This window comes from Hyperolius riggenbachi, chromosome 10 (assembly GCF_040937935.1).
Source record: "Hyperolius riggenbachi isolate aHypRig1 chromosome 10, aHypRig1.pri, whole genome shotgun sequence".
Taxonomy (NCBI): domain Eukaryota; kingdom Metazoa; phylum Chordata; class Amphibia; order Anura; family Hyperoliidae; genus Hyperolius; species Hyperolius riggenbachi.
The window spans coordinates 264,753,267-264,778,993 of NC_090655.1; the positions used below are offsets into that span (position 1 = coordinate 264,753,267).

Consider the following 25,727-nt stretch of genomic DNA (forward strand, 5'->3'; position numbering starts at 1 on the left):
ATGGCCGCCACAGATTGCCGCGGCTGCGCAGTCCGCACAGACGCGATTGCACCTGCGCAGCTCTAGGGCCTCCTCCTGCCGCGTCATCAATATGTGTGCATACATCGGGAGGAGGACCTAGAGCTGCGCAGCCGCAATCGCATCTTTGCGGACTGCACAGCCGCGGCAATATGTGGCGGCCATATTGAGGGGGGAATGAGAACCCGACCCCTTTGGAGGGGTCGGGACCCGACCGGGGCCGGTATTACTGCGGGTGCCATGGCGGAATGAACGGGGGGCGCAGACGGCGTCCTCCATGGATCTGGATTATGAAATGATATTTAACTTTTTTCATACTTGTGGCCTCGTAAGTCTTATGAAATGGTATTTAACTTTTTTCATACTTGTGGCCTCGTAAGTCCTTTAAAAAAAAAAAAAAAAAGTATATATATATGTGTGTGTATATATATATATATATATATATATATATATTATTATTTTTATGTGCTGAGTGTGGGAAATAAATGAAAAAAAAAATGACCTGGGGTCCCCCCTCCCGAGCCTCTGTAACCCCTTGTCCCCCATGCAGGCTGGGATAGCCAGAATGCGGAGCCCCGGCCGACTGGGGCTTCGCACCCTGAGCTATACCAGCCCGCATGGTATGGGGGGGCTCTGGGGGGGAGGGGAGGGGCGGCCAAGCCTTTCCCTCCTCTCCCCCCCCGGAGCCCTTGTCCAATCCATGGACAAGGGGCTCTTCCCCACCTCCGGTGCCCCAGGAGGAGGTGGGGGCGACGACTCCCTGGGGGGGGGGTTCATGGTGGTATCTGGGAGTCCCCTTTAAGAAGGGGACCCCAGATGCCCACCCCCCTCCCAGGAGAAATGAGTATAGTGGTACAAAGTACCCTTTACCCATTTCCACAAAGAGTTAAATGAAATAAAAACACAACCACGAGAAAAGTATTTTATTATTCTAAATTAACCATAAATACTTACCTGTACCTTTAAAAAAGTTTTCCCACGCCAATATCCACGGTAAACGATCCAACGAACTGTATCCTCTTATGTTGCGATCTTCTATTAAGTTGATTGAAGATCTCCGATGCCTCCCACATAGCAGAGAATGCCTCCTTTCAGACGCATAGCTGCCGGCTCCCGCTGTCTCTCCCCACCTCCTCACCTGTCACTCTCACCTAGCCTGGCACCCATGGGTGCGCTGGGTGCCAGGCTAGGTGAGGGTGACAGGTGTAGGCAGGTGGGGAGAGACAGCAGCGAGCCGGCAGCTTCACGTCCTGCTCAGGACGCATTCTCTGCTATACTAACGGTTCTTGAATCATCCGGTTCTTTTTACTGAATCGGTTCTTTTTTTTATGAATCGGCTCATTTTACTTTGAAACTTTAAAATTGATTTTCTCAAAAAGTGTAAGGTCTTTTTGGAAAAATTTTTTTTCCTCTTGTTCCCACTATTCTACTTAACATTCCCAACAATTTTGGTGTTTCTACTATGTAAGGGGACTTTGCTATTAACCGTTAAATTCGGCGGTTATTAAAGTCTATGGGGCGAATCGAACTTCTGCAAAAGTTCGCCTGGTGCAGACGAACGCGAACCCCCAAAGTTCGCCTGGAACCGTTCGCCGGCGAACCGTTCGCTACATCTCTACACAGGAGCATCAGAATTATTGGAGCCATCCCTACTTTCCACTTTCGTTGTTAGGCTATCAGTTGTTGCCAAGATGGGTTAAAGCACTGCTGTAGGGGGTCAGGGAAAATGAGTTGAACTTACCCGGGGCTTCTAATGGTCCACCGTTAACATCCTGTGCCCGGCCCCGCCTCCGGATCACTTCTGGAATTTCAGACTTTGAGGGCCCTTTTCCACTAGCAATCGCTAGCGTTCACGCTGAACGCTAGCGATTGCTGAATCGCAATTACCGGCGATTCCCCGACGTTCGCGGCCGCGATTTTGCTATGCTATGCACTGCATAGCAAAATCGCGGCAATTATCGCTCCGCCGCGCGTTCGCGTTCCCCGCAAAAACGAATCGCGGTAGTGGAAATGACCTACCGCGATTCCCATGTTAAAAAGCAAACCGTAGCGATTGTAAAATCGCTAGCGGTTTGCGTTTTTGCGATTCAGCCAGCGCAAACGCGCTGGTGGAAAAGGGCCCTAAAGTCTGAAAACCACTGCGCCTGCGTTGCCATGTCCTTGCTCCCGCTGATGTCACCAGGAGCGTACTGCGCAGGCCCAGTATGGTCTGTGTCTGCGCAGTATGCTCCTGGTGACATCAGCGGGAGCGAGGACACGGCAACGCAGGCGCAGTGGTTTTCAGACTTTAAAGTCTGAAATTCCAGAAGTGATCTGGAGGCGGGGCCGGAGCATCAGTGAGTAGGTGCGCGGGCACAGGATGTTTACGGGGGACCATTCGAAGCCCCAGGTAAGTTAAACTAATTTTCCCCCTACCCCTACAGTAGTCCATTAAATTAACAAGCCAAGTTAGCTGGCTTAACTAGTCAACATTACATTTTTTTTTAGGGTGTAGAAAAGAAAACAAATCTTTGTAGTCAGGTACACAGGAGGTGATCTGAAACATAAGCTTGACTCTCCCGGGGCTTCTTCCAGCCCCTAGAGGTCTGTTAGGTCCCAGGCAGGGCCGGATTTCTGGGAAGTGAACCTAGGCCGCTGCCTAGGGTGGGGAATTGCTAAGGGCGGGTGGGGAGGCTACACACATTGATACAGACATTGTAGACACACATGGCAGACACGGTCCCGTCCACAGTCGCTTTGCTTTGCACACTGCAGCCCAGTCCTGAGTGTGTGCAGCGGGCGGCTAAACAGAGACAAGAGAGAAACAGATGAGTTTGATCAGCTGATCTGATCAGGGTGGCTGCACAAGTAACAGTGGCTTGACGGAAGTTTCAAGGCGAGATCTCCCTGCACAGTTAAGGAGGGCTGCTGCAGCAAACAAAGTTCACTCTCTCTCTCCTCTATTCCTCCGGGATAGAAACGTAACCCCTTCAGGACTGGAGCTCACACGTGACACGGTGAGAAGCATGGCTCTTCAGTGCAGCCTTCCCCTGTGCAGATAAGAAAGGAGATATTATGCTGCCTGGAGGAACAGATGTGCCTGCTGGTAATACCTTTCACTGTTTCACTGCCATGTATGTGGTGACCTGATACCATCCTCCTCCCCCACCAGACTTAAAACAGTATTAGCTCCTTCCTTCCCTTCCTCCTCTTTAGTGACACCACAGCTCCCAGCATTCCCTTCTATTTCTACAGCAGCACTACAACTGCCAGCATGCCCCTTCGCCTATAGTGACACCACAGCTCCCAGCATTTTCTTCCACCTCTACAGCAGCACTACAACTGCCAGCATGCCCCTTGACACCACAGATCCCAGCATTCCCTTTCACCTCTACAGCAGCACTACAACTGCCAGCATGCCCCTTTACCTCAATAGAGGCATCACAGCTCCCAGCATGCCTCTCCTCCTCCTACATGTAGTACTGCTCTCCCCCAAAGTGAATAGTGGTCCCTCAGAGCCTCTGCAGAGTACTCTCATACTCGCAGCACTGTGCACTCACCTGTCCAACCAGCATACGCTCCCTCCATCTATGTGCTTCGTCCTCGCAGGTGCCTCATCTCCATGAACCAGCAGCATGTGAGTATGTACAGGCCATCAGGTCAGGGATATGAAGTGCCTGTGAGGATGAAGCACAGATGGAGGGAGCGCATGGTGGTTGGACAGGTGAGTGCAATTTGCTGTAAATACTCTGCAGGGGCACTGGTAACAACTATTCACATTTTAGGAGGCAAGGGGGGTTCAGCAGCGGGCTGTAGGGCACTGGGCAATTGCCCAGTTTGCCCCTATGGAAACACCGTCCCTGGCTAACCCCTCCATTCTTACCTTACCATGCCCTGACTGACTTCTTCACCCTGAACACTCCCCAGTTCTGATTGCCCCCTCTATTCTTTATTTCCTCATCCTTATTCCTAGTTGGTCTCTCCTTACCCTAACCACCTCTTCAGTTCTAATTGCCTCTCTCCATCCTTATACCCCCCCCCCCCCCTCCACCCATCATTTGTCCAGGTAACTGCTTCACCTTGACTGCCCCCTCAGTTCTAACTTTATACTCACTGCATTCATAAGTCTCTCCTTCCATACACACACAACACACTGGATAGTGCAGAGACTTCCCATATTCTCCGATACCCCACCTTTTCAGTGCTGGGTCCCCTTCTGGTTTAATAGGTTTCTTCAGTGCACAAAAGTGACCGTGGGTGAGCACATTTGTATTTGGCATGTGTAAGTAAGGTGTGCACATGGCGAGTCAAACTAAATGGTTGTGCATGGAGGAAAAAAGCCGCACACAAGTGTTTTAGTTCCACTGGGCATACATGGTACTTTTTTGCCCAGTACGGAAACACTCGCCCACGGCCATGGTCGCAAAATGAACAAACCTATTGGACCAGGGAGGGAAGCAGAACTGGAATGGTGCACAAAAGTTTCTGGAGTGGCACTCCTTGCCTGAATGTTGGGTGCTGAACCTGGGTGCTAAGCCATGTCACCCAGATGTCAATAGTAACAAACAAAGTTAGGTCAGCACACCGTCATCACAATACAGTTTTTTATTTTATTGCATAAGTCATGTCAGTACAAGCTTGTGCCGATTTATTCAATAAAACGACAAACTGCATTGTGATGACGGTGTGCTGACCTAACTTAGTCAGAAGCACTGGAATGGTGAGATGTAAGAGATTTTTTTATGTAGTTTCAGTTATGGTTCTGTCTTTGCTGTGGAAAAAAAGTTTGGGGCTTGCATTTGTATATTAGTGTGTGTTTGGGAAAGGAAGGGGGGGTGCTTGGTGGGGATGCCTTTAGTTGGGCGGCGGCTGATGACTGCTGGCCTAGGGCGGCAAAAAGTACAAATCCGGCCCTGGTCCCAGGTCATAGTTCCGCTCTGCGCCAGGCCTCCGCTCTCCCATCCATAAGATTGTGACCTTTGGCTGGTTCAGGATCTTCTGCACATGTACAGGTAAGTCACTAGCTCTTGTGAGCGCACTCCCATCGCCGGGAGCAATCTACACTGGCACAGTTCAGAGGGAGTTGAACCGCACAAACACATGGCCTCCCAGCAACAGGAAAGCAATCCCGAGACCCGCGTATGTGCAGAAGATCCTCACCAGCCACAGGTCGCAATCTTACGGAGTGGAGAGCGGAGGCCTTGGCAGAGCGGAACTGCACTGTGGGACCAGAGAACAGACTTCTAGCAGCAGGAAGAAGCCACAAGTGAGTGAAACTTGTATTTTTCAGATCACCTCATGTATCCTTTATGGCCTAGTGGCCACTGGGTGAATACGGTCACCCCTGATGAAGCCTCTGCAGGAGGCGAAACATGTAGGGAATCTTGTGTTTTATGACATGTAAATAGTTGCTATTAAAGTGAGAGAGGGGAGAGTCAAGGATAGATATGTTATCAATCCTGCTTTTCATTTTAAAACACAATCTTCTCCTCAGTTCTCCTTAAGCCACATGTACACCATACAATTTTTGTCCAATTCGATTAAATTTATTCCGACATGTCCGGGATTCGATTAAATTCGATTGAATTTGCCATTTCAAAACAATCAATGAATCGAATCCCGATCAGACATGTCAGATTGAATTGAATCGAATCGGACAAAAAATTGTATGGTGTAGATGAGGCTTTCAATGTAGCTATTAGCAATCCTCTAATAGCAAATCTTTCTGTTTTATTTGCATTAAAACAATAAAGGTTACATTTTAAATAAATCTTAAACCTTCGTAACCTGTCCCTAATGAGGCAATCCTTGTTACATGTCAACTATTTCAGCCGGATTCTCTGCTCTGCATGGCCTGACCTATATTGATCATGGAATATTATGTTAGTGGCTTGTATGATTAGCTGCTGCAGCGGGACTTGTAATTCCATTAGGAATAGTGGCCGTGTTGTTTGCCCTCGCTCTCCCTGACCTCCCCACACTGTAATCTTGGATTGCAGGTTACTATTACAGTAAAGCACTTTCTCCAACTAGAGCAGATATAGCCCCACCCCCTTATCATAGCCTCTGAAGAAGCACCTGTGTGTGAAACTGCCGTCAGGCTCCCAGCAACCAGCACCCACCGTTATCCACCATTATCCACCCCCGCACCGGTACATGTTTAGTCTCTTCTTATGGACTGTGAAGTGATGATGTAACACACAGCCTACTTGTCTGCACATTGCCAAATAAAGGAAGTTGTACCGCAGTGCCGACCATCCTCTTTCCTTTCAACCCTAATGATAATTGTTCCTTCCCTCAGGATTCTCTAACAGGAAGTGATGATGTTTCTCTATTTGCAGGGCGGAGTCCCGGCATCAGGAACCTCTCAGAGACCCGTCTCTCTGTATCCACAGGCTGTACAACGGATGGTGATGTCACTGGACAAGAGTCTCCTGCAGATATCCTGGTTACTCCTAGTATTCCTCTAGACTCCCAAAACCTGTCTAACCCTGAAGGGCCTCATACCCAGCACAGCTCTCCCCCTGCTGTAGAATCTTATTCCTGGAAATATTTTACTCAGAAATCCCAGCTTGTCATGTCTCAGAGATCTCATACTGGGGAGAAACCCTATTCATGTGCTAAATGTGGGAAATGTTTTGACTTTAAATCAAAGCTCGTCACTCATGAGAGATCTCATACTGGAGAGAAACCCTATTCATGTGCTGAGTGTGGGAAATGTTTTGAGTTTAAATCAAAGCTCGTCACTCATGAGAGATCTCACACTGGTGAGAAGCCCTATTCATGTGCCAAGTGTGGCAAATGTTTTTCTCAGAAAGCATCTCTTGTCACACATGAGAAAATTCATACTTATGAATGGCCCTATTTATGTGCTGAGTGTGGGAAATATTTTGAGTATAAATCAAAGCTTGTCGCTCATGAGAGATCTCACACTGTTGAGAAGCCCTATTCATGTGCCAAGTGTGGCAAATGTTTTGCTCAGAAATCAACTCTTGTCACACATGAGAAAACTCATACGGGTGAAAAGCCCTATTCATGTGCTGAGTGTGGGAAATATTTTAAGTGTAAATCAAAGCTTGTCATTCATGAGAGAACTCACACTGGTGAGAAGCCCTATTCATGTGCCAAGTGTGGCAAATGTTTTGCTCAGACATCAAGTCTTGTCTTACATGAGAGAATTCATACTGGTGAAAAGCCCTATTCATGTGATGAATGTGGGAAATGTTTTGGGAGTAATTCACATCTTGTCAGACATAAGAGATTTCACACTGGTAAGAAACCCTATTCATGTGCTGAGTGTGGGAAATGTTTTGGACTGAAAGCACATCTTGTCATTCATGAGAGATCTCACACTGGTGAGAAGCCCTATTCATGTGCTGAGTGTGGGACATTTCATGTGAGTAAATCAAACCTTATCAAACATCAGAAGTCTCACAGCGGTGAGAAGCCCTATTCATGTGCTGAGTGTGGGAAATGTTTTGGACTGAAAGCACCTCTTGTCAGACATGAGAGATCTCACACTGGTGAGAAACCCTATTCATGTGATGAATGTGGGAAATGTTTTGGACTGAAAGCACATCTTGTCACTCATGAGAGATCTCACACTGGTGAGAAGCCCTATTCATGTGCCAAGTGTGGCAAATGTTTTGCTCAGAAATCAACTCTTGTCACACATGAGAAAACTCACACTGGTGAGAAGCCCTATTCATGTGCCAAGTGTGGGACATTTTTTGTGACTAAATCAAACCTTATCAAACATCAGAAGTCTCACAGCGGTGAGAAGCCCTATTCATGTGCTGAGTGTGGGAAATGTTTTGCTCAGAGATTAAGCCTTGTCAGACATGAGAGATCTCACACTGATGTGATGAGAAATAAAAAGGATGGAGAGACTTATGTGAGGAGTGATCAGCAGTCTATGGAGGAGAGTGACATGATGGGGACAATTAAAGAGGAAGAAGAAGAGACATATGTGAGGAGTGATCAGCAGTCTATGGAGGAGAGTGACATGATGGGGACAATTAAAGAGGAAGAAGAAGAGACTTATGTGAGGAGTGATCAGCAGTCTATGGAGGAGGGTGACATGATGAGGACAATTAAAGAGGAAGAAGAGGAAACATATGTGAGGAGTGATCAGCAGTCTGTGGAGGAGGGTGACATGATGGGGACAATTAAAGAGGAAGAAGAAGAGACATATGTGAGGAGTGATCAGCAGTCTATGGAGGAGGGTGACATGATGAGGACAATTAAAGAGGAAGAAGAGGAAACATATGTGAGGAGTGATCAGCAGTCTGTGGAGGAGGGAGACATGATGGGGACAAGTAAAGAGGAAGAAGAGGAGACATTTGTGAGGAGTGATCAGCAGTCTGTGGAGGAGGGAGACATAAGGATAATTAAAGTGGAAGAAGAAGAGACATATGTGAGGAGTGATCAGCAATCTGCGGAAGTTGGAGATGTGATGGGCACCAATAAAGTGGAGGACACTCTTGCAGTTGGCAGAACAGGTGAGTCAATGCCGTTTTTAGGCACAGCCATTCCAGGCTTGCACCTGGAGCGCCACCATGTTCCACTTTTTGCCGTCATGCTCCTGTAATGTGGACCCTTTAAAGAGACTCAGAGATGAGTCATATTGCCACTTTTTTACTTACCCGGGGCTTCCTCCAGCCCCATAAGCATGGATGTGTCCTTCGCTCCTCCGTTAAGCTGCAATCTTTTCCGGTAAGCGGCTCAGTGATGTCAGCGGGGGGCCTTCTGCGCATGTGGGGACCTTCTGCACAAGCGCAGAAAGCCCCGGCTGACATCACTCAGTCAGACTGAGCCTGGCTGAGCCGCGATCCGGGGCTTGACTGCAGCTGAACAGAGGACTGCGGGAGGATGGCGAGGGACACATCCATGCTTTTGGGGCTGGAGGAAGCCCCAGGTAAGTAAAAAAAGTCAAATATTTAAGCTACAGTATGATAGCTCTGTTGGGTCACATGTTGGTTGCTTACTCCTCCTCTCCTGCCACGTGATTGGTAAACTCAGATGGCCATTTGGAGGGGAGTTTATGATAATTTTGCGGTTGGAAGAGGCCACCCATGTAGCTGGAGTAGAGCGGTCTCATGGGCTGTGAGTGAGGGAAGGGACGGAGGAATGCGCCCCCTGCAGGCAGCTTTCAGCCTGACTCCCAGAGAGGATGAGGAAGTTTTGCCAATTATTCCACCCACTACCACCAGGGAAATGTAAACTTTAAAAATGCAAACTCTCCCTACTTACTGTCACCAGCCAGCATCATCCACCATCTGCTGCTAAACCCACCACTACCTGTCACTGCCCATCAGCCAGTGCAGACCACCCAACTTTTCGAGTCAGCAAAAAGGGACACTAAGATCCACCATTTGATGCAGATAGGAGCCAATCAGCTTCTACATAGACAATCAGCTACAACTGGCAGTTATTTAGGTGCCGGGTTAGGAGTTGTGGTTTTGGCACTTAGAGGGTGGATAAGGGTTGGGCATTAGGGGGGGGTTTCGGTTTAGGCACATACAGGCAGAACTTAGACATTAGGTAAGGGGTGTTGGTTTATGCACTTGGAAAGAAGGGTCCCATTGAAAATGGTTGCTGGGCAGTGCATAGTAAAATATCAGTAAGCTGAATTACCAATATTTTACTAATAGCAGCACCACCCGGTGCCCAACTGAAGCCATTGCTGCTGCAATACAAACTCTGCTCTGAAGGGGGCACACAGGAGGTGCGGAGGAAGAAATGAGCAGGCACTGAAGGGGGCACACAGGAGGTTCAGAGGAGGCACTGAAGGGAGCACACAGGAGGTGCAGATGAAGAAATGAAGCGGTCTCAATGGAAGTGCTGAGAAAGACATGAAGGGGACACACAGGAGGTGCTGAGGAAAAAATATGAAGGGGGGCACACAGGTGGTTCAGAGGAGGAACTGAAGGGGCACACAGGAGGAGCAAAGGGAGGAAAGAAGGTGGCACACAGGAGGTGCAGAGGAAGACATGAAGGGAGCACACAGGAGGAGCAGAGGAAGAAATGATGGGAGCACACAGGAAGTGCAGAGGAAGTACTGAAGGGGGCACATTGGAGGTGTAGAAGAGATACTGAAGGGGGCACACAGGAGGTACAGAGGAAGGAAGGGGACACACAGGAGGTGGAGTGAAAGAAAGGAAGGGGACACACAGGAGGTGCAGAGGAAACAATGAAGGGGCACACAGGAGGTTCAGAGGAGGCACTGAAGGGGGTACACAGGAGGTGCAGAGGAAGAAATGAAGAGGGCACACAGGAGGTGCAGATGAAGAAATGGAGGGGGCACACAGGAGGTGCAGAGGAAGAAATGGAGGGGGCACACAGGAGGTGCAGAGGAAGAAATGAAGGGGGTACACAGGAGGTGCAGAGGAAGAAATGAAGAGGGCACACAGGAGGTGCAGATGAAGAAATGAAGGGGAAACACAGGAGATGCAGAGGAAGAAATGAAAGGGCAAACAGGAGGTGCAGAGGATGAAATAAAGGGACACACTGGAGGTGCTGAGGAACAAATGAATGGGGCACACAGGAGGTACGGAGGAAGACATGATGGCGTACACAGGAGATGCAGAGGAAGAAATGAAGGGGGCACACAGGAGGTGCAGATGAAGAACTGAGGAAGGCACACAGGAGGTGCAGAGGAAGGAATGAAAGGGGGCACACAGGAGGTGCGTAGGAAGACATGAAGGGGGCACACAGGAAGTGTAGAGGAAGAATGAATGGGGCACACAGGAGGTGCAGTTGAAGAACTGAGGAAGGCACACAGGAGGTGCAGAGGAAGAAATAAAGGGGACTCACAGGAGGTGCAGAGGGAAGAATGAAGGGGGCACGCAGGAGGTGCAAAGGAAGCACACAGGAAGTGCAGAGGAAGCACAGAAGGGGGGCACACAGGTGGTGCACAGAGAGGAAAGAAGGTGGCACACAGGAGATGCAGAGGAAGAAATGAAGGGGGCACACAGGAGGTGCAGAGGGAGGAATTAAGGGGGCACACAGGTGGTGCACAGAGAGGAAAGAAGGCGGCACACAGGAGGTGCAGAGGAAGGAATGAAGGGGGCACACAGGAGGTGCGGAGGAAGACATGAAGGGGGCACACAGGAGGTGTAGAGGAAGAATGAAGGGGGCATACAGGAGTTGCAGATGAAGAAATGAGGGAGGCACACAGGAGGTGCAGAGGAAGAAATGAAGGGGACACACAGGAGGTGCTGAGGAAAAAATGAAGGGGGGCACACAGGTGGTTCAGAGGAGGAACTGAAGGGAGCACACAGGAGGAGCAGAGGAAGAAATGATGGGAGCACACAGGAAGTGCAGAGGAAGTACTGAAGGGGGCACATTGGAGGTGTAGAAGAGATACTGAAGGGGGCACACAGGAGGAGCAAAGGGAGGAAAGAAGGTGGCACACAGGAGGTGCTGAGGAAGACATGAAGGGGGACACACAGGAGGTGCAGAGGAAGAAATGAAGGGAGCACACAGGAGGAGCAGAGGAAGAAATGATGGGAGCACACAGGAAGTGCAGAGGAAGTACTGAAGGGGGCACATTGGAGGTGTAGAAGAGATACTGAAGGGGGCACACAGGAGGTAGAGAGGAAGGAAGGGGACACACAGGAGGTGGAGTGAAAGAAAGGAAGGGGACACACAGGAGGTGCAGAGGAAACAATGAAGGGGCACACAGGAGGTTCAGAGGAGGCACTGAAGGGGGCACACAGGAGGTGCAGAGGAAGAAATGAAGGGGGCACCCAGGAGGTGCAGAGGAAGAAATGAAGGGGGCACCCAGGAGGTACAGAGTATGAAATGAAAGGGGAAACACAGGAGATGCAGAGGAAGAAATGAAAGGGCAAACAGGAGGTGCAGAGGATGAAATGAAAGGGCAAACAGGAGGTGCAGAGGATGAAATAAAGGGACACACTGGAGGTGCTGAGGAACAAATGAATGGGGCACACAGGAGGTACAGAGGACGAAATGAAGGGGGCACACAGGAGGTGCGGAGGAAGACATGATGGGGGTACACAGGAGATGCAGAGGAAGAAATGAAGGGGGCACACAGGAGGTGTAGAGGAAGGAATGAAGGGGGCACACAGGAGGTGCAGAGGAAGAAATAAAGGGGACTCACAGGAGGTGCAGAGGGAAGAATGAAGGGGGCATGCAGGAGGTGCAAAGGAAGCACACAGGAAGTGCAGAGGAAGCACAGAAGGGGGGCACACAGGAGGTACACAGGGAGGAAAGAAGGTGGCACACAGGAGATGCAGAGGAAGAAATGAAGGGGGCACACAGGAGGTGCAGAGGGAGGAATTAAGGGGGCACACAGGTGGTGCACAGAGAGGAAAGAAGGCGGCACACAGGAGGTGCAGAGGAAGGAATGAAGGGGACACACAGGAGGTGCATAGGAAGAAATGAAGGGGACACACAGGAGGTGCAGAGGAAGAAATGAAGGGGACACACAGGAGGTGCAGAGGAAGAAATGAAGGGGACACACAGGAGGTGCAGAGGAAGAAATGAAGGGGACACACAGGAGGTGCAGAGTAAGAAATGAAGGGGGCACACAGGAAGTGCAGAGGAAGTACTGAAGAGGGCACATTGGAGGTGTAGAAGAGATACTGAAGGGGGCACACAGGAGGTACAGAGGAAGGAAGGGGACACACAGGAGGTGGAGTGAAAGAAAGGAAGGGGACACACAGGAGGTGCAGAGGAAACAATGAAGGGGCACACAGGAGGTTCAGAGGAGGCACTAAAGGGGGTACACAGGAGGTGCAGAGGAAGAAATGAAGAGGGCACACAGGAGGTGCAGAGGAAGAAATGAAAGGGCAAACCTGAGGTGCAGAGGATGAAATGAAAGGGCAAACCGGAGGTGCAGATAATGAAATAAAGGGACACACTGGAGGTGCTGAGGAACAAATGAATGGGGCACACAGGAGGTACGGAGGAAGACATGATGGGGTACACAGGAGATGCAGAGGAAGAAATGAAGGGGGCACACAGGAGGTGCAGATGAAGAACTGAGGAAGGCACACAGGAGGTGCAGAGGAAGGAATGAAAGGGGGCACACAGGAGGTGCGTAGGAAGACATGAAGGGGGCACACAGGAAGTGTAGAGGAAGAATGAAGGGGGCACACAGGAGGTGCAGTTGAAGAACTGAGGAAGGCACACAGGAGGTGCAGAGGAAGAAATAAAGGGGACTCACAGGAGGTGCAGAGGGAAGAATGAAGGGGGCACGCAGGAGGTGCAAAGGAAGCACACAGGAAGTGCAGAGGAAGCACAGAAGGGGGGCACACAGGTGGTGCACAGAGAGGAAAGAAGGTGGCACACAGGAGATGCAGAGGAAGAAATGAAGGGGGCACACAGGAGGTGCAGAGGGAGGAATTAAGGGGGCACACAGGTGGTGCACAGAGAGGAAAGAAGGCGGCACACAGGAGGTGCAGAGGAAGGAATGAAGGGGGCACACAGGAGGTGCGGAGGAAGACATGAAGGGGGCACACAGGAGGTGTAGAGGAAGAATGAAGGGGGCATACAGGAGTTGCAGATGAAGAAATGAGGGAGGCACACAGGAGGTGCAGAGGAAGAAATGAAGGGGACACACAGGAGGTGCTGAGGAAAAAATGAAGGGGGGCACACAGGTGGTTCAGAGGAGGAACTGAAGGGAGCACACAGGAGGAGCAGAGGAAGAAATGATGGGAGCACACAGGAAGTGCAGAGGAAGTACTGAAGGGGGCACATTGGAGGTGTAGAAGAGATACTGAAGGGGGCACACAGGAGGAGCAAAGGGAGGAAAGAAGGTGGCACACAGGAGGTGCTGAGGAAGACATGAAGGGGGACACAAAGGAGGTGCAGAGGAAGAAATGAAGGGAGCACACAGGAGGAGCAGAGGAAGAAATGATGGGAGCACACAGGAAGTGCAGAGGAAGCACAGAAGGGGGGGCACACAGGAGGTACACAGGGAGGAAAGAAGGTGGCACACAGGAGATGCAGAGGAAGAAATGAAGGGGGCACACAGGAGGTGCAGAGGGAGGAATTAAGGGGGCACACAGGTGGTGCACAGAGAGGAAAGAAGGCGGCACACAGGAGGTGCAGAGGAAGGAATGAAGGGGGCACACAGGAGGTGCGGAGGAAGACATGAAGGGGGCACACAGGAGGTGTAGAGGAAGAATGAAGGGGGCACACAGGAGTTGCAGATGAAGAAATGAGGGAGGCACACAGGAGGTGCAGAGGAAGAAATGAAGGGGACACACAGGAGGTGCATAGGAAGAAATTAAGGGGACACACAGGAGGTGCAGAGGAAGAAATGAAGGGGACACACAGGAGGTGCAGAGGAAGAAATGAAGGGGACACACAGGAGGTGCAGAGTAAGAAATGAAGGGGGCACACAGGAAGTGCAGAGGAAGTACTGAAGAGGGCACATTGGAGGTGTAGAAGAGATACTGAAGGGGGCACACAGGAGGTACAGAGGAAGGAAGGGGACACACAGGAGGTGGAGTGAAAGAAAGGAAGGGGACACACAGGAGGTGCAGAGGAAACAATGAAGGGGCACACAGGAGGTTCAGAGGAGGCACTAAAGGGGGTACACAGGAGGTGCAGAGGAAGAAATGAAGAGGGCACACAGGAGGTGCAGAGGAAGAAATTAAGGGGGTACACAGGAGGTGCAGAGGAAGAAATGAAGAGGGCACACAGGAGGTGCAGATGAAGAAATGAAGGGGAAACACAGGAGATGCAGAGGAAGAAATGAAAGGGCAAACAGGAGGTGCAGAGGATGAAATGAAAGGGCAAACAGGAGGTGCAGAGGATGAAATAAAGGGACACACTGGAGGTGCTGAGGAACAAATGAATGGGGCACACAGGAGGTACGGAGGAAGACATGATGGGGTACACAGGAGATGCAGAGGAAGAAATGAAGGGGGCACACAGGAGGTGCAGATGAAGAACTGAGGAAGGCACACAGGAGGTGCAGAGGAAGGAATGAAAGGGGGCACACAGGAGGTGCGTAGGAAGACATGAAGGGGGCACACAGGAAGTGTAGAGGAAGAATGAAGGGGGCACACAGGAGGTGCAGTTGAAGAACTGAGGAAGGCACACAGGAGGTGCAGAGGAAGAAATAAAGGGGACTCACAGGAGGTGCAGAGGGAAGAATGAAGGGGGCACGCAGGAGGTGCAAAGGAAGCACACAGGAAGTGCAGAGGAAGCACAGAAGGGGGGCACACAGGTGGTGCACAGAGAGGAAAGAAGGTGGCACACAGGAGATGCAGAGGAAGAAATGAAGGGGGCACACAGGAGGTGCAGAGGGAGGAATTAAGGGGGCACACAGGTGGTGCACAGAGAGGAAAGAAGGCGGCACACAGGAGGTGCAGAGGAAGGAATGAAGGGGGCACACAGGAGGTGCGGAGGAAGACATGAAGGGGGCACACAGGAGGTGTAGAGGAAGAATGAAGGGGGCATACAGGAGTTGCAGATGAAGAAATGAGGGAGGCACACAGGAGGTGCAGAGGAAGAAATGAAGGGGACACACAGGAGGTGCTGAGGAAAAAATGAAGGGGGGCACACAGGTGGTTCAGAGGAGGAACTGAAGGGAGCACACAGGAGGAGCAGAGGAAGAAATGATGGGAGCACACAGGAAGTGCAGAGGAAGTACTGAAGGGGGCACATTGGAGGTGTAGAAGAGATACTGAAGGGGGCACACAGGAGGAGCAAAGGGAGGAAAGAAGGTGGCACACAGGAGGTGCTGAGGAAGACATGAAGGGGGACACACAGGAGGTGCAGAGGAAGAAATGAAGGGAGCACACAGGAGGAGCAGAGGAAGAAATGATGGGAGCACACAGGAAGTGCAGAGGAAGTACTGAAGGGGGCACATTGGAGGTGTAGAAGAGATACTGAAGGGGGCACACAGGAGGTACAGAGGAAGGAAGGGGACACACAAGAGGTGGAGTGAAAGAAAGGAAGGGGACACACAGGAGGTGCAGAGGAAACAATGAAGGGGCACACAGGAGGTTCAGAGGAGGCACTGAAGGGGGCACACAGGAGGTGCAGAGGAAGAAATGAAGGGGGCACCCAGGAGGTGCAGAGGAAGAAATGAAAGGGGCACCCAGGAGGTACAGAGTATGAAATGAAAGGGGAAACACAGGAGATGCAGAGGAAGAAATGAAAGGGCAAACAGGAGGTGCAGAGGATGAAATAAAGGGACACACTGGAGGTGCTGAGGAACAAATGAATGGGGCACACAGGAGGTACAGAGGACGAAATGAAGGGGGCACACAGGAGGTGCGGAGGAAGACATAATGGGGGTACACAGGAGATGCAGAGGAAGAAATGAAGGGGGCACACAGGAGGTGTAGAGGAAGGAATGAAGGGGGCACACAGGAGGTGCAGAGGAAGAAATAAAGGGGACTCACAGGAGGTGCAGAGGGATGAATGAAGGGGGCACGCAGGAGGTGCAAAGGAAGCACACAGGAATTGCAGAGGAAGCACAGAAGGGGGGGCACACAGGAGGTACACAGGGAGGAAAGAAGGTGGCACACAGGAGATGCAGAGGAAGAAATGAAGGGGGCACACAGGAGGTGCAGAGGGAGGAATTAAGGGGGCACACAGGTGGTGCACAGAGAGGAAAGAAGGCGGCACACAGGAGGTGCAGAGGAAGGAATGAAGGGGGCACACAGGAGGTGCGGAGGAAGACATGAAGGGGGCACACAGGAGGTGTAGAGGAAGAATGAAGGGGGCACACAGGAGTTGCAGATGAAGAAATGAAGGAGGCACACAGGAGGTGCAGAGGAAGAAATGAAGGGGACACACAGGAGGTGCATAGGAAGAAATGAAGGGGACACACAGGAGGTGCAGAGGAAGAAATGAAGGGGACACACAGGAGGTGCAGAGGAAGAAATGAAGGGGACACACAGGAGGTGCAGAGTAAGAAATGAAGGGGGCACACAGGAAGTGCAGAGGAAGTACTGAAGAGGGCACATTGGAGGTGTAGAAGAGATACTGAAGGGGGCACACAGGAGGTACAGAGGAAGGAAGGGGACACACAGGAGGTGGAGTGAAAGAAAGGAAGGGGACACACAGGAGGTGCAGAGGAAACAATGAAGGGGCACACAGGAGGTTCAGAGGAGGCACTAAAGGGGGTACACAGGAGGTGCAGAGGAAGAAATGAAGAGGGCACACAGGAGGTGCAGAGGAAGAAATGAAGGGGGTACACAGGAGGTGCAGAGGAAGAAATGAAGAGGGCACACAGGAGGTGCAGATGAAGAAATGAAGGGGAAACACAGGAGATGCAGAGGAAGAAATGAAAGGGCAAACAGGAGGTGCAGAGGATGAAATGAAAGGGCAAACAGGAGGTGCAGAGGATGAAATAAAGGGACACACTGGAGGTGCTGAGGAACAAATGAATGGGGCACACAGGAGGTACGGAGGAAGACATGATGGGGTACACAGGAGATGCAGAGGAAGAAATGAAGGGGGCACACAGGAGGTGCAGATGAAGAACTGAGGAAGGCACACAGGAGGTGCAGAGGAAGGAATGAAAGGGGGCACACAGGAGGTGCGTGGGAAGACATGAAGGGGGCACACAGAAAGTGTAGAGGAAGAATGAAGGGGGCACACAGGAGGTGCAGTTGAAGAACTGAGGAAGGCACACAGGAGGTGCAGAGGAAGAAATAAAGGGGACTCACAGGAGGTGCAGAGGGAAGAATGAAGGGGGCACGCAGGAGGTGCAAAGGAAGCACACAGGAAGTGCAGAGGAAGCACAGAAGGGGGGCACACAGGTGCTGCACAGAGAGGAAAGCAGGTGGCACACAGGAGATGCAGAGGAAGAAATGAAGGGGGCACACAGGAGGTGCAGAGGGAGGAATTAAGGGGGCACACAGGTGGTGCACAGAGAGGAAAGAAGGCGGCACACAGGAGGTGCAGAGGAAGGAATGAAGGGGGCACACAGGAGGTGCGGAGGAAGACATGAAGGGGGCACACAGGAGGTGTAGAGGAAGAATGAAGGGGGCATACAGGAGTTGCAGATGAAGAAATGAGGGAGGCACACAGGAGGTGCAGAGGAAGAAATGAAGGGGACACACAGGAGGTGCTGAGGAAAAAATGAAGGGGGGCACACAGGTGGTTCAGAGGAGGAACTGAAGGGAGCACACAGGAGGAGCAGAGGAAGAAATGATGGGAGCACACAGGAAGTGCAGAGGAAGTACTGAAGGGGGCACATTGGAGGTGTAGAAGAGATACTGAAGGGGGCACACAGGAGGAGCAAAGGGAGGAAAGAAGGTGGCACACAGGAGGTGCTGAGGAAGACATGAAGGGGGACACACAGGAGGTGCAGAGGAAGAAATGAAGGGAGCACACAGGAGGAGCAGAGGAAGAAATGATGGGAGCACACAGGAAGTGCAGAGGAAGTACTGAAGGGGGCACATTGGAGGTGTAGAAGAGATACTGAAGGGGGCACACAGGAGGTACAGAGGAAGGAAGGGGACACACAAGAGGTGGAGTGAAAGAAAGGAAGGGGGCACACAGGAGGTGCAGAGGAAGAAATGAAGGGGGCACACAGGAGGTACAGAGTATGAAATGAAAGGGGAAACACAGGAGATGCAGAGGAAGAAATGAAAGGGCAAACAGGAGGTGCAGAGGATGAAATAAAGGGACACACTGGAGGTGCTGAGGAACAAATGAATGGGGCACACAGGAGGTACAGAGGACGAAATGAAGGGGGCACACAGGAGGTGCGGAGGAAGACATAATGGGGGTACACAGGAGATGCAGAGGAAGAAATGAAGGGGGCACACAGGAGGTGTAGAGGAAGGAATGAAGGGGGCACACAGGAGGTGCAGAGGAAGAAATAAAGGGGACTCACAGGAGGTGCAGAGGGAAGAATGAAGGGGGCACGCAGGAGGTGCAAAGGAAGCACACAGGAAGTGCAGAGGAAGCACAGAAGGGGGGGCACACAGGAGGTACACAGGGAGGAAAGAAGGTGGCACACAGGAGATGCAGAGGAAGAAATGAAGGGGGCACACAGGAGGTGCAGAGGGAGGAATTAAGGGGGCACACAGGTGGTGCACAGAGAGGAAAGAAGGCGGCACACAGGAGGTGCAGAGGAAGGAATGAAGGGGGCACACAGGAGGTGCGGAGGAAGACATGAAGGGGGCACACAGGAGGTGTAGAGGAAGAATGAAGGGGGCACACAGGAGTTGCAGATGAAGAAATGAGGGAGGCACACAGGAGGTGCAGAGGAAGAAATGAAGGGGACACACACGAGGTGCATAGGAAGAAATGAAGGGGACACACAGGAGGTGCAGAGGAAGAAATGAAGGGGACACACAGGAGGTGCAGAGGAAGAAATGAAGGGGACACACAGGAGGTGCAGAGTAAGAAATGAAGGGGGCACACAGGAAGTGCAGAGGAAGTACTGAAGAGGGCACATTGGAGGTGTAGAAGAGATACTGAAGGGGGCACACAGGAGGTACAGAGGAAGGAAGGGGACACACAGGAGGTGGAGTGAAAGAAAGGAAGGGGACACACAGGAGGTGCAGAGGAAACAATGAAGGGGCACACAGGAGGTTCAGAGGAGGCACTGAAGGGTGTACACAGGAGGTGCAGATGAAGAAATGGAGGGGGCACACAGGAGGTGCAGAGGAAGAAATGGAGGGGGCACACAGGAGGTGCAGAGGAAGAAATGAAGGGGGTACACAGGAGGTGCAGAGGAAGAAATGAAGAGGGCACACAGGAGGTGCAGATGAATAAATGAAGGGGAAACACAGGAGATGCAGAGGAAGAAATGAAAGGGCAAACAGGAGGTGCAGAGGATGAAATGAAAGGGCAAACAGGAGGTGCAGAGGATGAAATAAAGGGACACACTGGAGGTGCTGAGGAACAAATGAATGGGGCACACAGGAGGTACGGAGGAAGACATGATGGGGTACACAGGAGATGCAGAGGAAGAAATGAAGGGGGCACACAGGAGGTGCAGATGAAGAACTGAGGAAGGCACACAGGAGGTGCAGAGGAAGGAATGAAAGGGGGCACACAGGAGGTGCGTAGGAAGACATGAAGGGGGCACACAGGAAGTGTAGAGGAAGAATGAAGGGGGCACACAGGAGGTGCAGTTGAAGAACTGAGGAAGGCACACAGGAGGTGCAGAGGAAGAAATAAAGGGGACTCACAGGAGGTGCAGAGGGAAGAATGAAGGGGGTACGCAGGAGGTGCAAAGGAAGCACACAGGAAGTGCAGAGGAAGCACAGAAGGGGGGCACACAGGTGGTGCACAGAGAGGAAAGAAGGTGGCACACAGGAGATGCAGAGGAAGAAATGAAGGGGGCACACAGGAGGTGCAGAGGGAGGAATTAAGGGGGCACACAGGTGGTGCACAGAGAGGAAAGAAGGCGGCACACAGGAGGTGCAGAGGAAGGAATGAAGGGGGCACACAGGAGGTGCGGAGGAAGACATGAAGGGGGCACACAGGAGGTGTAGAGGAAGAATGAAGGGGGCATACAGGAGTTGCAGATGAAGAAATGAGGGAGGCACACAGGAGGTGCAGAGGAAGAAATGAAGGGGACACACAGGAGGTGCTGAGGAAAAAATGAAGGGGGGCACACAGGTGGTTCAGAGGAGGAACTGAAGGGAGCACACAGGAGGAGCAGAGGAAGAAATGATGGGAGCACACAGGAAGTGCAGAGGAAGTACTGAAGGGGGCACATTGGAGGTGTAGAAGAGATACTGAAGGGGGCACACAGGAGGAGCAAAGGGAGGAAAGAAGGTGGCACACAGGAGGTGCTGAGGAAGACATGAAGGGGGACACACAGGAGGTGCAGAGGAAGAAATGAAGGGAGCACACAGGAGGAGCAGAGGAAGAAATGATGGGAGCACACAGGAAGTGCAGAGGAAGTACTGAAGGGGGCACATTGGAGGTGTAGAAGAGATACTGAAGGGGGCACACAGGAGGAGCAAAGGGAGGAAAGAAGGTGGCACACAGGAGGTGCTGAGGAAGACATGAAGGGGGACACACAGGAGGTGCAGAGGAAGAAATGAAGGGAGCACACAGGAGGAGCAGAGGAAGAAATGATGGGAGCACACAGGAAGTGCAGAGGAAGTACTGAAGGGGGCACATTGGAGGTGTAGAAGAGATACTGAAGGGGGCACACAGGAGGAGCAAAGGGAGGAAAGAAGGTGGCACACAGGAGGTGCTGAGGAAGACATGAAGGGGGACACACAGGAGGTGCAGAGGAAGAAATGAAGGGAGCACACAGGAGGAGCAGAGGAAGAAATGATGGGAGCACACAGGAAGTGCAGAGGAAGTACTGAAGGGGGCACATTGGAGGTGTAGAAGAGATACTGAAGGGGGCACACAGGAGGTACAGAGGAAGGAAGGGGACACACAAGAGGTGGAGTGAAAGAAAGGAAGGGGACACACAGGAGGTGCAGAGGAAACAATGAAGGGGCACACAGGAGGTTCAGAGGAGGCACTGAAGGGGGCACACAGGAGGTGCAGAGGAAGAAATGAAGGGGGCACCCAGGAGGTGCAGAGGAAGAAATGAAGGGGGCACCCAGGAGGTACAGAGTATGAAATGAAAGGGGAAACACAGGAGATGCAGAGGAAGAAATGAAAGGGCAAACAGGAGGTGCAGAGGATGAAATAAAGGGACACACTGGAGGTGCTGAGGAACAAATGAATGGGGCACACAGGAGGTACAGAGGACGAAATGAAGGCGGCACACAGGAGGTGCGGAGGAAGACATAATGGGGGTACACAGGAGATGCAGAGGAAGAAATGAAGGGGGCACACAGGAGGTGTAGAGGAAGGAATGAAGGGGGCACACAGGAGGTGCAGAGGAAGAAATAAAGGGGACTCACAGGAGGTGCAGAGGGAAGAATGAAGGGGGCACGCAGGAGGTGCAAAGGAAGCACACAGGAAGTGCAGAGGAAGCACAGAAGGGGGGGCACACAGGAGGTACACAGGGAGGAAAGAAGGTGGCACACAGGAGATGCAGAGGAAGAAATGAAGGGGGCACACAGGAGGTGCAGAGGGAGGAATTAAGGGGGCACACAGGTGGTGCACAGAGAGGAAAGAAGGCGGCACACAGGAGGTGCAGAGGAAGGAATGAAGGGGGCACACAGGAGGTGCGGAGGAAGACATGAAGGGGGCACACAGGAGGTGTAGAGGAAGAATGAAGGGGGCACACAGGAGTTGCAGATGAAGAAATGAGGGAGGCACACAGGAGGTGCAGAGGAAGAAATGAAGGGGACACACAGGAGGTGCATAGGAAGAAATGAAGGGGACACACAGGAGGTGCAGAGGAAGAAATGAAGGGGACACACAGGAGGTGCAGAGTAAGAAATGAAGGGGGCACACAGGTGGTGCGGAGGAAGAAATTAAGGGGGCACACAGGAGGTGTAGAGGAAGCAATAAAGAAAGCACACAGGAAGTGTGGAGGAAGGAATAAAGGGAGCACGCAGGAGGTGCAGAGGAAGGAATGAAGGGGGACACAGAAGAAGAATTGAAGGGAGCACACAGGAGGTGTGGAAGAAGAAATGAAGGGGGCACACAGGAAGTGCAGAGCAGGCACTGAAGGGGGCACACAGATGCTGCAGAGGAGACGCTGAAGGGGACACACAGGAGGTGCAGAGGGAAGAATTAAGGGGACACACAGATGGAGCAGAGTGAGCACAGAAGGGAGTACACAGGAGAAGCAGAGGAAGACATGAAGGGGACTCACAGGAGGAGCAGAGGGAGGAATGCAGGGGGCACGGAGGAGGAGGAGCAAAAGAAGCACACAGGAAGTGCAGAGGAAGCACTGAAGGGGGCACACAGGAGGTACAGAGGAAGGAATGAAGGGGGCAAACAGGAGGTGCGGAGGAAGAAATGACAGAGACACACAGGAGGTGCAGATGAAGAAATGAAGGCGGCACACAGTAGGTGTGGGGGTGTCTGCGTTGCCCTTCATTTCTTGGGGGTACAAGGAGGCCTACACGCGGCACCCCTGTTGAGATGCAAAATTTTCTGTGGGCCAACTCCTGCAGGAAGATTAGGTGGACAGGTTAGATCCTGCATATTCTGGTGGGCGAATGCATACTTAATTAGTCAGATGACTTGAGGCAGCCAGTATTTAAGTCAGGAGTTGACTGGTCTGAGCACACATCTCTTTTTTTCTTGTGTGTGGCACACAGGAGGTGCAGAGGAAGGAATGAAAGGGGCACACAGGAGGTGCAGAGGAAGAAATGAAGGGGGCACACAGGAGATGCAGTGGAAGACATGAAGGGGGCACACAGGAGGTGCAGACGAAGGAATGAAAGGGGCACACAGGAGGTGCGGAGGAAAACATGAAGGGGCACACAGGAGGTGTGTAGGAAAACATGAAGGGGCACACAGGAGGTGCAGAGGAAGAAATGAAGGCGGAACACAGGAGGTGCGGAGGAAGAAATTAAGGGGGCACACAGGATGTGCAGAGGGAGGAATGAAGGGGGCACACAGGAGCATCAGAATTATTGGAGCCATCCCTACTTTCCACTTTCGTTGTTAGGCTATCAGTTGTTCCCAAGATTGGTTAAAGCACTACTGTAGGGGGGTCGGGGAAAATGAGTTGAACTTACCCGGGGCTTCTAATGGTCCCCCGCAAACATCCTGTGCCCGCACACCCACTCACCGATGCTCCGGCCCCGCCTCCAGATCACTTCTGGAATTTCAGACTTTAAAGTCTGAAAACCACTGTGCCTGCGTTGCCGTGTCCTCTCTTCCGCTGATGTCACCAGGTGCGCACTGCGCAGGCACAGGCCATACTGGGCCTGCGCAGTACGCTCCTGGTGACATCAGCGGGAGCAAGGACATGGCAACGCAGGCACAGTGGTTTTCAGACTTTAAAGTCTGAAATTCCAGAAGTGATCCGGAGGCGGGGCCAGAGCATCGGTCAGTGGCTGCATGGGTGCTGGATGTCTGCAGGGGACCATTAGAAGCCCCAGGTAAGTTCAACTCATTTTCCCCTGCCCCCCCCCCCTACAGTAGTCCTTTAAATTAACAAAGCCAAGTTAGCTGGTTTAACTAGTCAACATTACATTTTTGTTTAGGGTGTAGAAAAGAAAACAAATCTTTGTAGTCAGGTACACAGGAGGTTATCTGAAACATAAGCTTGACTCACCCGGGGCTTCTTCCAGTCCCTAGAGGTCTGTTAGGTCCCAGGTCATAGTTCCGCTCTGCGCCAGGCCTCGGCTCTCCCATCCATAAGATTGTGACCTTTGGCTGGGTCAGGATCTTCTGCACATGTACAGGTAAGTCATTAGCTCTTGTGAGCGCACTCCCATCGCCGGGAGCAATCTACCTTGGCACAGTTCAGAGGGATTTGAACCGCACAAACACATGGCCCTCTTAGCAACAGGAAAGCAATCCCGAGACCCGCGCATGTGCTGAAGATCCTCACCAGCCACAGGTTGCAATCTTACGCAGTGGAGAGCGGAGGCCTTGGCAGAGCGGAACTGCACTGTGGGACCTAACAGACTTCTAGCGGCAGGAAGAAGCCCCAAGTGAGTGAAACTTGTATTTTTCAGATCACCTCATGTATCCTTTATGGCCTAGTGGCCACCGGGTGTCATTACATAAAATCAGTTCTGCTTCTTCTCTTAGGAGTATTTGCTCCCTAATTGGACTGACATGTGTAATACTCTGGCAAAGCTTAATTTATGAGGGTCCCCACGGTGTGTCATAGAACAAATGTGGGGAGCATCCCCTCTGGGGTTCAAAAAGGGAGCCTTCCTGCTGCTACATTGAATTACAGTTATTGTAGTATAAATATTTTTCTGTGAATGCACCTCGATGCACTAGCACTTTGTATGAAGCACTAGATACGGTCACCCCTGATGAAGCCTCTGCAGGAGGCGAAACATGTAGGGAACCTTGTGTTTTATGACATGTAAATAGTTGCTATTAAAGTGAAAGATGGGAGAGTCAAGGATAGATATGTTATCAATCCTGCTTTTCATTTTGAGACCCAATCTTTTTCCCAGTTCTCCTTAAGCCCCATGTACACCATACAATTTTTTGTCCAATTCGATTGAATTTAATCCGACATGTCCGGGATTCGATTCAATTCGATTGAATTTGCCATTTCAAAACAATGGCAAATTGAATCGAATCCCGATCGGACATGTCGGATTGAATTGAATCGAATCGGACAAAAAATTGTATGGTGTAGATGAGGCTTTCAATGTGGCTGTTAACAATCATCTAATACCAAATCTTTCTGTTTTATTTGCATTAAAACAATAAAAGTTACATTTTAAATAAATCTTAAACCTTCGTAACCTGTCCCTAATTAGGCAATCCTTGTTACATGTCAGCTATTCCAGCCAGATTCTCTGCTCCGCATGGCCTGACCTATATTCATCATGGGATATTATGTGAGTGGCTTGTATAATTAGCTGCTGCAGCAGGACTTGTAATTCCATTAGGAATAGCAGCTGTGTTGTTTGGCCTCGCTCTCCCTGACCTCCCCACACTGTAATCTTGGATTGCAGGTTACTATTACAGTAAAGCACTTTCTCCAACTAGAGCAGATATAGCCCCACCCCCTTATCATAGCCTCTGAAGAAGCACCTGTGTGTGAAAGTGCCGTCAGGCTCCCAGCAACCAGCACCCACCGTTATCCACCATTATCCACCCCCGCACCGGTACGTGTTTAGTCTCTTCTTATGGACTGTGAGGTGATGATGTAACACACAGCCTACTTGTCTGCACATTGCCAAATAAAGGAAGTTGTACAGCAGTGC

The 25,727-nt window shown here is 51.2% G+C and overlaps 1 protein-coding gene across 1 annotated transcript in view; it reads left to right on the top strand.

Annotated features, from left to right (window-relative positions):
• LOC137535434 (zinc finger protein 208-like) overlaps window positions 1–25,727 on the top strand; it is a 126,827-nt gene that overhangs the window by 33,195 nt on the left and 67,905 nt on the right. Inside the window, exon 6 of the mRNA XM_068257268.1 lies at window positions 6,339–8,498. Coding sequence (XP_068113369.1) covers window positions 6,339–8,498 — 2,160 coding nt within the window. The remainder of the gene's footprint in view (window positions 1–6,338; window positions 8,499–25,727) is intronic.